Source organism: Acipenser ruthenus, chromosome 10, assembly GCF_902713425.1.
Source record: "Acipenser ruthenus chromosome 10, fAciRut3.2 maternal haplotype, whole genome shotgun sequence".
NCBI lineage: Eukaryota > Metazoa > Chordata > Actinopteri > Acipenseriformes > Acipenseridae > Acipenser > Acipenser ruthenus.
In genome coordinates, this window is record NC_081198.1 from 32,616,633 (window position 1) to 32,629,450 (window position 12,818).

At 39.0% G+C, this 12,818-nt stretch overlaps 1 protein-coding gene across 1 annotated transcript; it reads left to right on the top strand.

Annotated features, from left to right (window-relative positions):
• The first annotated feature begins 2,309 nt into the window (after positions 1-2,309).
• On the top strand, positions 2,310-9,469 carry LOC117405444 (ankyrin repeat and SOCS box protein 1-like). The gene is made up of 5 exons (XM_034008512.3): positions 2,310-2,563; positions 3,457-3,598; positions 5,370-5,672; positions 6,308-6,693; positions 7,908-9,469. The coding sequence occupies exons 1-5, from the start codon at positions 2,461-2,463 to the stop codon at positions 8,039-8,041; spliced, it is 1,068 nt and encodes a 355-aa protein (XP_033864403.1). The 5' UTR covers positions 2,310-2,460; the 3' UTR covers positions 8,042-9,469.
• The last annotated feature ends 3,349 nt before the right edge of the window (positions 9,470-12,818 follow it).

Below are 12,818 nucleotides of genomic sequence, written 5' to 3' on the forward strand. Positions count from 1 at the left end.
GAGATCATTTGATTTTCTAATGCTTCTGTACCATTGAGTTTTATGTATTAACCAGATGAGCCACGTGCCTCCCATTTGTTTTCGAAGCTGGAAATGCAGCCCTTCGTGGCAGTGACAGTTTCTACGTTTGATTTATAACTTATTTATAACTTAATTACCAAGGGCGTCTGAAAGAATACAGAATACAAAGATATGTTTCCTCCCTGATACATCACAGTGGTTCTCCAAAGCTTTTTTTATTATTTATATGTAATTATTTATTTATATGTAAAGTTCATATGTATTTTATTTTATTTATTATTGGGACAGATTCAGTATTGTACATGTGCAAATGATTTTTATGATTTTTAGAATGTCCGATTACGCTCCCCTCCGCAGCAACTCCCAATAACAGCTTGGGAGGGCTGTAGGATAGTAGATGTCCTCAGATTCCACCAATAAGCAGATCCAGTAGCTTGAGAGCAGATGCTGGAGAGTTTCCAGCCTCTGGAGGACCAAGGCCAGCCTTGCAAGTGTCTGCTTGAACTACCCAGCGCCTGTCCAGCAGCGGCTGATGTAGCACGGTGACTCAGTCCGATGATTTTGCCTCCCAGACCACAGAAGTGCCTGAACCAGTGCAACCCTCCCTATGGCCACTTTGCAAAGCCAGGATGCAAACATTTATGTAAATGTTACATTTACAGAAGGTCATTGTTTAGAATGTTTAAATATGAAATTGAACAGTTTATACATACAATTAAAATAGTTCATTTGACTCAAGAAATTGATTGTAAATGCGTGCTCATTTGGGATATCAAACCTTTACAATTCTTCCCAATATTGCCTTTTTTCACAAAAAGTAGTTTTACCATTCCAAATACTTTGATATAGTCCCACATGTGGAAAATATAATGGTAGTCCCTCAAACTTCACTTTGTACTGACACCCATCTTTTGGATACAACACTCTTTATTATACCCTGTACATTTACAGTACAGTATAGTACGCTGCAACAATTGGAACTGATGAATACATGCATTTCTTGCCCATCTTGCCCCACTGAGACCCCTTCAAATGCTTGGGTGTTGTAAAACCACTTTGGAGTTCAATCTGGAGCCAGGTGGGGAATGTTCAAAACTTGATTAGGTGACATCCACAAAATACAAATGGTGCTGTGTTTGTGTGGCTGTATATCTTATTTATGTTGTGGACATTAACCCTTGGACAATTTATTCCATGTCTATCCCTAATTAAATTCATAATCAAGCTGTAAAGACAAGGATATGTAAGATAGGAATTTTGCCTAAGAGGGACGGGCAATGAATAATAATAATGAATAATGTATCAAATATTGTAATGTATCAAATTACATATATACAGTGTGTGTTCTGACTTGTTCAAAGAACATTTTATTTGATACTTAATGGTTTAAAGGTGAAACAACTAGTTAATCATTAATATTTCATTTTTGCCTGTCCCCTCTCCTTTAAAATAGATATGCAGTGCTTTATGAAACTGTCTGAGGCATACCCTTGTATTTATTTTTAAAAGACAGGCTTCTGCTCTTGAGCACTTGGCTGGCTCCCTTTTCCAGGGATCAGCTTCCATCATACTGTAACCAGGCACTTTCCCCTGGGACTTTCTAGCAGTGACAGGCATAAACCCCTTCCCCAAAGACCAGAAAACAGGGATAGCAAAAGAGATTTTAAAACTTGCACCCCAATACATATTAAACCAATCACTGCTTTCCTCATTCAAAAGGATGTGTTACACAGAAATGTGCCCTAAAAAGTTACAGACAAGTAACTCATGTATAATAATTTTCACTTTTCATGTTAGCAACTAAATTGTTACAGGCAAGTTATTATTCGCTGTCATTAAAAAAAAAGTCATAAAAAAGTATTTATTTTCATTCTATATTAGTGCATACATAACTGTATATGCAACAACCAAAATGTCAAGCTAGGATAAGTGTACATGAGAGGTTTACAATATGACAGGTTCCAAAGCAAAAAACAAAAAACAAAAAACAAAAAAAACATTTGATAACCCAAGTACAAAATGTTGGTCTTAAAATGTGCACCTGCTGTAAATGATTTTATTCCACTGGCACACTAGCCCCACTTCCCCTAATCAAACATGTTTACCATACAAAAATGTTTTACATAGCGTGTCACAGGACTTTACAGTAAAGGGGTTACTGTTTAACAATTTTTACCGTATGATTTTTTATAAAACATAGGTATTGTTATTTTTAAGGCACCTTTGAAGTCTGCCTTAAAAAGCAGCAACTCCACCTTAAGGTCAAGCACACTAGACAGGAAGCGGTGTAATCTTCGAATAGGAAGGCTGAGGTTTCAGGTTGAGTTTGCAGAAAGAGAACTAAACTACGCCGCCGTTAAGTTAAATAAATACAATCTTTATAACACTGATTGTTAGAGAGACGGCGAAGAAGAATGTAGACGCGAGAGGGAGGGGGAGATGGCGGAAGCCGGCTGTCCCTCTGGGAGCGCTTTCAACTACTCCAACGCTGGAGAAAACCAATCACTGTCTTATCATGGGATGCGCGGCGGTGCCAGTGCAGGTAATGTAAGAGGCCGGCTAACTTTTTTATTCGACTTGGGGAGTCTGGGAATTCCTGAGAATGCGTAACCTTTGTAAATAAAATAACACAAACTGCATTGCTTCTTGCGGGTTGTTATTGTTATTGGAATATAAACAGTTTTTTTTTTTGTTGTTGTTGTTTTTTTTTTTACCATGTTCTATTTTTCTTAGAGCATTGCATTTTGGAAACTTTTTTATATGTATAAATGAATACATTCACAACGACGGGAGTGCGTTATTGTTCAGTTTATCCCACTCATGCTCACTAAATTATCTTGCTTGATATCTCTGAATAGACAATCGTCCTATTTTAAGACACACACTAATTTGATTTCATACCATTTTAAATGAGCAATTCAAGTGCAATGGTGTACCCAAATAATAAAACATGCACAACTTATTTACCTATTTAGTAATGCAGAACCCCTATTTCCTCCCCACTCTCCTCTTTCCTCTCCTTAAAAAAAATCAATTTGGTGGCAAAATGAACTGAGAATGTTCCAAATTTGGGCTATTATAAACGTGTGTGACACATTGCAAAATACAATAGTGACCATCAGCCTCACTATTAAAAAAAAAAAAAAAAATGTTATGTTGCTCCTTTGTCAAATTGCCTAATTTGAGTTAAAATGTCTATAAATGTGTGTCTTTGTTTCTTCAAAACAACAAACAAAACAGAGGGGTGGGGAATGTAACCCAAACCTAGAAACCCAAATATGGGTTCAAGGTAAATTATCTTAATTAAAATAATAATAATAATAATTACATTTAAAACAAGATCCATTTGTTACACTTCTAAGATAATATTTGTGCAGTGCTGTCTGTGTATGGGTTCGAATGAAAGATGTAGACCAGACACTGTTTCCTGCACAGGTCGGAACCTGAAGGAGTGGCTACAGGAGCAGTTTTGTGACAAGCCCCTGGACCAGTGTGAGGACATGCGTCTGCACGATGCGGCCTATGTGGGAGACCTGGACACTGTCAAAAACCTCTTGCGAGAGGACAGCTTCAAACGGTGAGAGACCAGCATCACTAGGGACCAGTCAGGAGCTGCTCCTATTGTACGTTAATATGTACAGTTGACCGTGTCTCTGGCCGTTCTCATAAGAGTACCTTCTCATGAGAACTTTGGGTGGGCAAGAGAATTGCGAAGGAAGGGAAGAGTTTTGTTTAATTTAGCTTGTGTATTCTTCACTCAGTGTGGAAGGTGCTCAGCAGTGTGGAGTAGTGGTTAGGGCTCTGGACTCTTGACTGGAGGGTCATGGGTTCAATCCTAGGTGGGGGACACTGCTACTGTACCCTTGAGCAAGGTACTTTACCTAATTGCTCCAGTAAAAACCCAACTGTATAAATGGGTAATTGTATATAAAAATAATGTGATATCTTGTAACAATTGTAATTCGCCCTGGATAAGGGCGTCTGCTAAGAAATAAATAATAATCACTAGTTGTGTTTCTTGACAAGAACAAACATAGCAAGATCCAACTTGGAGGTTACAGGCTTTAGCAGCCCGAAGTTACTTATATTTGAAGGAAACAGTAGTTCTACCTCTGGTGCAGCATCATTCCATTTTCAGAGGCATCCTGAAACCACACAGCTCCACCCAGTCCTGGTATGATTATACATTTCGAATTTACTTTTGTTATGTTATAATTATGAAATGCTGTTAAAACAGAAAAATCGGTATGTATAAATGATATATATTAATAACATACTATATTTATATCTATATATTTACATTATATCTCCCACCACTGCTGTAAATTCAAAACATCAGTATGACGGAATGCCTCAACAGTGTGTACAGAATTGAATAGGGATATAGGAGGGTGAGTGTCAGGGTATGCGGGACGCATAGAGTACAAGTGAACAGTCCAAGGCTGAAAGCTTTTGAATTGACTTTGCAGTTGAATGGAATTCTGAGAGGAGCCTCTGTGTTATTTTTTAAAGCAGGTGACATTAACCGTACTGATATGGAGAATATAGTGTACAGTACAAACTCAAAATGATTGATGGTTGATGTCATGAATGGGGTTTCTCCGTGATGTGACGTGGCACGCAGCAGACGAAATGTGCGCTGTGATTGGCTGGAAGATCCTCAGCAGTCTGTGAGCTAGAATATGAAATAGCAATGAATAGTTTAATGAACATCGATTAAGTTATATAATCATATCATGGTAACATATATTAAAATGACAGCATGTGTAATAACTTCTTGTGTTCTCAAGATACATGTACAAATGTAAGTGTGCGATATTGACAGATGGATGAAACACCTCTTTGTGTGCCTGCAATCTGATAAATAATGTTAATAACCTGGCCCCTCACAATTTAATGAGGGGTTTTTCAGGTACAGTAATCTGTTGCGTATCTGCCTGTCGCATATCTGCCCTGACCGCCGTCTGCTGCCATTGCTGGTAGTGCCACGTGATCTGTTCAGTGTGTTGATATGTAAATAAATCCTTTTTGTCTGTGGGGGGTATCAGCTTCACCCTCTGTCTCGATCTCCTGCCTCACTCAGCAGTGAATGCACGCACCCACACGGCAGACGGCTACTCTGTCACAAGCATTAATACCCTCTTTAGGATTTAGGGGAGCTCCCTAATAAAAGCTGAATCTCAAAACAATAATTGTGTAAATATAGTAATTGTTACAGCTGTGTATAATGCTATTGAAAACAGGATTCAGTCATCCGACTTTTTACATAGCCACCCTTACTCTGCCTCCCACTATATTCCAAATAATAAAGTAAGCCACGCTAACCGTGCCTGCTCCTCTCCCCTCAGGCGGATTAATGAGAAGTCGGTGTGGTGCTGTGGCTGGCTGCCCTGCACCCCCCTGCGCATTGCCGCCACGGCTGGCCACGGGAATTGCGTCAGCTTCCTGATTAGAGAGGGTGCCGAGGTGGACCTGGTGGATGTCAAGGGGCAGACCGCACTCTACGTGGCCGTGGTCAACGGGCACCTGAGCTGTGTGCGAATCCTGCTGGAGGCCGGAGCCGACCCCAATGGCAGCAGACACCACCGCAGCACGCCCGTGTACCATGCAGCGCGGGTAGGGAGGGTGGACATCCTCCAGGAGCTTATCAGGTGAGGACACGGAGATTCAGTTCATATCTGGATTAGTTGATGCAGTAGTATGATACATAGGGTCTGTTCAGTTGCAGCAATGACTTGGTTACTGAGACTATTAAAGTGCACCATTTGGGCTATTTGCAGCCCTAGATGGTAAAGTAAGAAATTCATTTACCAAGAGCACTCGCTCACTCACTGAAACAGATCTCGCCATTTGTCATTTAAAGAGTTTTATTTCCTATTTCATTTTGAATGTTAAGAAAGCATAGAATCCTGAAGTAATTCCTTTTGTGATCTGCATAGAAGTACATTTATTTGGTTTATATTGTGGGTTTGTCATTTATTTAGCGTCCTGCTGAAATTTATGAAGAAATGCATACTGACCCTTAACATTTTACCATAGTAAAATCATAGCAAAATATAATAATGCATCGTGAAAGTATGGTAAAGCATATATATATATATATAACAAAAATACTTGGCAAACCATGGTAACCACACTTTATAATCATGGGAAAACTGCAAAGGGGACATTCTTTTTTATAAAAAAAATGTTTACTTCTAGATATACATTATAATAATCAGGGACAGACTATATGAATATAAAAATGAATATTGGAAAGTGTCACTGAAATTAATATGTATTCCAGGTTCGGTGCTAATGTGGATGTTGAGCAGCAGCTGGCTGTGCACCCCCTGCTGCCTAACGCGCGGCGCTTCACCTCCCTGGTGGTCTGCCCACTCTACATCAGTGCAGCCTACCACCACCTGCACAGCTTCCAGCTGCTCATGCAGGCCGGGGCCAACCCCGACTACAACTACTGGGGTCCGGTGAGCAGCGAGGCGTTCAGCAGGGGCTCCCCCACCTGTATGCTGGACGCGGTGCTGCGACACGGCTGTGAGCCTGCCTTTGTCATGCTGCTCATTGACTGTGGAGCCAACTTGAACCTGGTCAAGTGGGAGGCCCTGGACCCAGAGATCATGGGGAGAGTCAAAGTAAACCATGACGCATTGCAGCTCTTCAGAGAGGCAAGAAGTATGTTTGATTTCTTTTTTTATTATTATTTTAAGATGGCTGTAAATGTGTTACTAGTTTAGATTGAAACATTATTCAAGCATAGCCACATCATGCTATGTGAAATTTCATGTAAATTAGTTTGCCCATAATATTCAGATTCCTTACCTCACTGCATTTTTACTGGATTCATTTTTTTAAATGTCTTTATTTGAGGCTGTGGAAAATAAATTGACCTTGAGTTGAGTGAGACATTTATTCCTTTTACCCTCTTAAGACTGTTTTATTTCTGAGACTGCCAAGCAAACTCTGTCAGTGCTCCCTGTCATTAAAACACCGTGTAACTTAAGCACCCCAGAGGGGGGAGCTTTTATGAGTTTGTAAACCTGCAGCCGCATCGACTTCTATTAAGCTGACAACTTCATTTTTTCAGTGTTGTGAAAACTCCCTGGACAAAACCTAAAGGCACCCTTTACTTTGGCCTGGAAACCAAGATGGCAGACTTATTGGGGTCATGTGACTGTTTGGTGTCCAGATTATAAAGACCTAGGGGTTTGAAATACTGGCTTCATACTCACTACACTTATATATTCTCCGATTCCCTAGGTGAAGTTTGATTGTGGATGATCTACAAGAATAAACAGCCTTTTCCAATGTGGCTGTAGCCACAGTGTATAAGCTTTGTATCTCAGAAAACACTTGAGGTAGTGACTTCATATGTGCAGGGCTATATGAACAGTTCATTATAAATGTGTTGACGACTATGACATTGACCTGTGACCTAGTATGGCTGGCATATTGAGGTCATGTGACTTTTGAAGCTACAGCTGTATAGACACAGTACATGTTTAGTTATTTTCTAAATCTGTGGTACACAGCTGTATTCTTTGATTTCCATTATCAGTGTTATCCAGTAAAAATGAACCGTTTTACTGCGGCATTGCATTAAACTCTGGCAAAATCAGTGTGATGACTCCATTACAGGTGGTATCCAGTAGAAAATTTCACTACTGGATATATCAACGATACCGTTTTTTTTCACAATTCCATTTTACTTAATGTTTACCAACCAATTGATGTAATATGACATCCCCCCCTTCAGATGAAGCTGCCAGGCATTTGGTAGCAGTCAGTTGGGTGCTGCCTTATCTTCTGTAATGGAGTTGGGGTTTGAAGCTGGGGTCTGGAAGGCAGCACTAATTAAAATGTAATCCCAACCACTGTCACCTCTGTAGGTTCTCCCCGGACGTTGACATCGCTGTGCCGCATCACCATCCGAAGAGTGCTTGGAAAACAGCGGCTGAAAGACATTCAGAGTCTACCAGTGCCTCACAGCATCAAGATCTTCTTGCTCCATAAAAACCTTTAAAGAGTAACTTGCATGAAGTTTGTGGGAGTTGCACAGAGCCTCTTTGAATGTTGTTGATAGCCCAGATACATTTCTGGGGTGATCTCCGTGTTTTATTTACAGTACCTATGCTGGGTCTACGAGTGACTTTTTAGTTTTGAGTTCTACTGAAATTGCAGGTTCTCTGTAAGGGTGTGTGGCAGGGTAGCATCACAGCCCAGGTGGTCTTCGCAGGGAGAGAGACTCAGACACAGAAAGCTGCAAGTTAAATTGCACTAATGTGCTCTTTATTTACAAATAAACAAAAATAGCACAGACAAAACCACTAAACAAAACACATTAACAAAATAAAAGGCACAAAGGCAAAAAAAGGTTCTACAAAAACTCACGAAAATGAACACAGACAGAACAGCACCGAACATGGAACACAGACCTCCACCTCTATCACCAACATTCTCTCTAACACCGTGACACCTATTTTATACATCTGTGGCTGGAGCCAAATGAATCATTTATTCAATTATCTCAGTGTCAGGTTAATGTGTGGGATGTGCTCCATGCTTCTACCGTCCATCACTTATTGTGGACGTATCGCGTTAACACAAACGCATCCGATCTAAGTGGTGGCAACTGTACCATGTAAAGAAAGAATCACTTTTCATCGATACACAATGAATCATTATACCCCAAGTTCTCTATAGGAAGAACATCCTAGCTACAGGACTAATCACAGGATCTCCTTATGTGCATCCATGAACAAGACATGGTTGTTGCATTACATGCTACAGTACATCCAGATTACATAATACAATCATAAAGCAGTATAGAGGTTGACCCACTCCCCATTCTGCCTCAGGCCAAGCAGAAACAGGGTTTCATTTCAGTGAAGAGGAATGGCGACACAATTCGGTTTAAATAATGAAGGACCAGGCCAGGACTAGAAACTTGGTCCTCTAAGTACCTTCCTGGCACCTTGTTATTTCAATAATAAACCTAAACAAGATAGTTTTGAAAACCAGGACTGGGTGCAGTAGTGTGAGTTTCCTACCCTCCCTTATTGAACATCAGCAAGCTTCTATTTATTGGGAACCGCCTGCCTGAACTTTATTAAACTTTGCTTGAATGTTGTTGTTCCACATATTATTATGTAGGTCACCGTACTGGCATTGGCTGATGTATTGAACCACTTGCAGAATATTGATGAAGCTGCATGGTCATTTGTTACGAGATGTCAGTCATGGTACTGTCACCTGGAATGTGTACTCATGATTGGCAGAGGACATATTACTTGCATACCTTGTTGATAATTGTATTTTCTGGTCAAAATAATGTGTTAACGGTAGATGTTTTTTATTTGCACCCTCAGCTATCCAGTGAGGTGTACATTGATTCTAGTAAAATTAGCAAATGTGGGAAGAAAATGCTAAAATAAAATTATTGTGTCATTCACCCAAATGAGAAAAGAGATTTAATTTTCATGATACAACCTATACAGTCTAACCCGCTTAAGCGTATAACCTATTTTTCACATATATTTACACACCTAAAGGCAGTATACACTTATGCAGGTTGTTGATTTACAATCCCAATCCTTATTGCTAAATATTACTGTACCGGTTTAAAAAAAACAAAAAAAACAGCATTTGCTGCAGACCTAAGTGTTTACTGTTTCTTTGAGGCTTCATTTAATTCAGGCCAACAATTAATTATATTACTTGAATAAGAAAACACAGAAACATCAGATTATAGCGTATTTTATTTAAATGTACACTAAATGGTAAACAGCGTACAGTGATGCACATTCACAAAATACCCCTTTTTTACTTTCAAGAATTAAATGGAAATAATTGTCCCTTAAATGCAGTCTGTACGTCGCAGACAATTTACCATATTCATTCCGAAAACTATTCATTCATAGTCTCTTCACTGTAATTTTAGCCTACTTGAAAGCTAAACACAAATCATTATCAACTGAACTTTAACAAATGCTGTGTTCATTTTAGCACATCATAGTCCTTTACAGTCTGTTAATGAAAAGTCTTTGTTTCCTTTTTTGCAGCCTTTTTTAGTGTGGGAATGTATTGAAGGCATTCACATTCCTGTTTACATCAGTTTACAATGAACATGCTCACTTAACTGTATAAAAAGTAGCACCACTATACAGTACGACGGGAATGTACACTTAACAATGTTTGATTGTTATTGCCTTGTGCGTCTTTGAGAGCCAATGTCCTACTGCTCTTGTATCTTTATGAACTATGTTTTTTGTATAGTCCTGCCGTAAATATATTTTTTCAAGTGGTCAATAGAAGCACATATGACTGTTTTCCCCCCAAACAAATATCATAAAAAAGAAAAAGATGAAAATGGCAAAACAAATTTTAAAGGCATAGTAAGAACAGAACAAAGGTGATCTGGTACAGAACAGCAGTTAGTATACGAGTACCTGGATGATGCAACTTCTTGTAAATATATATGTTCAGGTAGAATCACCATTACAAATTCAGCATTCAAAGCCATATTTAATCCCCCATGATACTCCTACTATCGCATTTGTTGGCATAAAATGGAGAACTAATATCCAGCCAGTCATTCTCTATGGGAAGAAATTGATTACATTTGGGCACCACAGCACTTGCTTATTGTAATATTTTGCCTCTTTTTGAACCATACCCTTTGGGGGACGTGAGAATAGGATACCTCTACACTTAATTTACTAAATTTGTAATCCAGTTTGGCAAGAGTATCTAATATATACATTCTCAAACCCTGAATGGGGCCTCCGTGAATGAGAAAAAAAGTCTGCAGACCTGCTGCGTCTCATATCTCTAGTCAAACTGAAACCACATAAAGCAGGGAAAAATAAACCCTGGGAAATTGGAAGATGTGAGACAGCTGAAGGCAAAATGGGACATTAATGAAATAAATAGAAAGCAAGAAGTCATGATTTATGTCTTGCTCCCACAAGTGGGATAGCTGGGAAGTTCAAACTATAAATCATAATTCCACGTGATGTATCCACTATTTAGCGCTGAAAGCTTGTGCAGTTGTTTAAGATACTGTCAATTCCAGAGATGTCCTTGTTTATGAATCAGCCTCTGATGAAAGATGGCAAAGTGACTGGCAAAGGTCTAGGAGACCACCACGCCTCGAAGTGGCACCTATGTTAGGAATATTTAAGGTTATGTGCTAAGTTGGAGACAAGCCACCTTTGAAACAAATTGAGCAGAGCTTAAACTTGAAGTTATTTCTTTAAACCACAAACTGATTTTATTTCCTCCCCCCTTCCCAGTAGATAGCCCATGGGAATGTTCCTTCAGCTAAACTGTATCCCTTGTGTGCTCCAAAAGAACAAGACTGTGTGGACCAATTGTATCGCGTTCTTTTGTATAACCTGTGGAAGGGCTGTACCAACAAACAAGCTTATGTTTTTAAATATATATTTGGAACAGGTTAATTGTGATGAAACTTGGTATCCATTAGGACATGTTCTTTTGAGAATGTTATGTTATTGTGACCTATGAGTTCTAGCCTCTGATTGATTTGGCTAGTGAAGTCTTAGAAACCGGTCTCTTCAATTTAATGGAATGTTGCTTATTTGGTACAGGAAGTTACATTTTTAACTAATTATGATGAAACTTGGTATACACATTTTTTTACCACAAATTATTAAGCCTCTAAATGTAGCTCTGGTTGTCTAGATATGATTTCGTTTACTAAAAAGCTGACTGAATAGTTGCAAAGATGTTTAAAAAAAAATAGACGAAGATCAGATTTAGCATGTTTAAACAAAACTACAAATTGCCCTTGACCTTAAATGAGATACTTAAAATATGAATCAAAAGAGCCATATTGTGGAGTTTTGTTTGAGGCATAATAGATTCAGTTATTTCAGTCTATCTTTGTAGCTCATTCCTGAAGCACTGGGATTAGTATGATTGCTCTTCATTAGACTCTCTTCAGGGCCACAATGTCCCTTTGGTACTGTGGTGACCAGAATTGGACAGAAGTGCTATCTCACCAGTGCATAAAACAACCTCATCATAACCTCCTTGGATTTGTACTACTGTGTGGTTGCTGACAGCAATGAATCTCTTACAACATCAGGATCTTCTCTTGGTGAGCCTGTTCAAGTTTTATACCCCCCATTTGGTATCAAATCCTGTAACACTTTACATTTGTGGACATTGAATTTCATTTGTTACGTTTCTGCCCAGTTCTGAATGTGTAATTTTCCCCACGCGGTGTCCTTTACCTCTCTTTTTTCACAACTGTTTTAATGTTTCGTTTGTAGTCTCAGCCACACAATCACAAGGGTAGGCTGTTTCTTTATTAACTAGCTTTAACGTGAAGTCACTGATAGTTTCTAAATATTATTTGAATGGAGTACACTGCTTCCCTGCTTAAGAGCAACACTGCTTCCCTGTTTCCTGTGTTCTTTTCCTGGTGCTCTTACTTTTCAAAACAGCAATACATTGTTGGTGGGCCATCCAACATGAGGAACTTGATATAGGCTACATTGTGGGTGAGTAAGGAAGACATGCACAGTGTTCAATTTGCTTCACAACATATGGAAGCAGAGATGAAATTCAGCACACATGGAACATAGGTAATTAATAATGCTGTTGCCATTGGGGTTAGAAAAGAAGGAAAGAAAAATATACACAGAAGAAGAATCCAAAATGATGTTTAACATCTGTGAGTATGATTTCCATCATATGTTACACATTTCTGTACATTTTAATAGTCACATTTTATTATTTACTCCTTACTGCAGTATATTGAATGTGGCATTGAA

Excerpts from the sequence above, each read along its gene's own strand:
- LOC117405444 (XM_034008512.3), top strand. The coding sequence starts at position 2,461 with ATGGCGGAAGCCGGCTGTCCCTCTGGGAGCGCTTTCAACTACTCCAAC. Across the intron at positions 2,564-3,456 it reads GCGCGGCGGTGCCAGTGCAG|GTCGGAACCTGAAGGAGTGG; the intron begins GTAATGTAAGAG and ends TTTCCTGCACAG. Across the intron at positions 5,673-6,307 it reads ATCCTCCAGGAGCTTATCAG|GTTCGGTGCTAATGTGGATG; the intron begins GTGAGGACACGG and ends TATGTATTCCAG.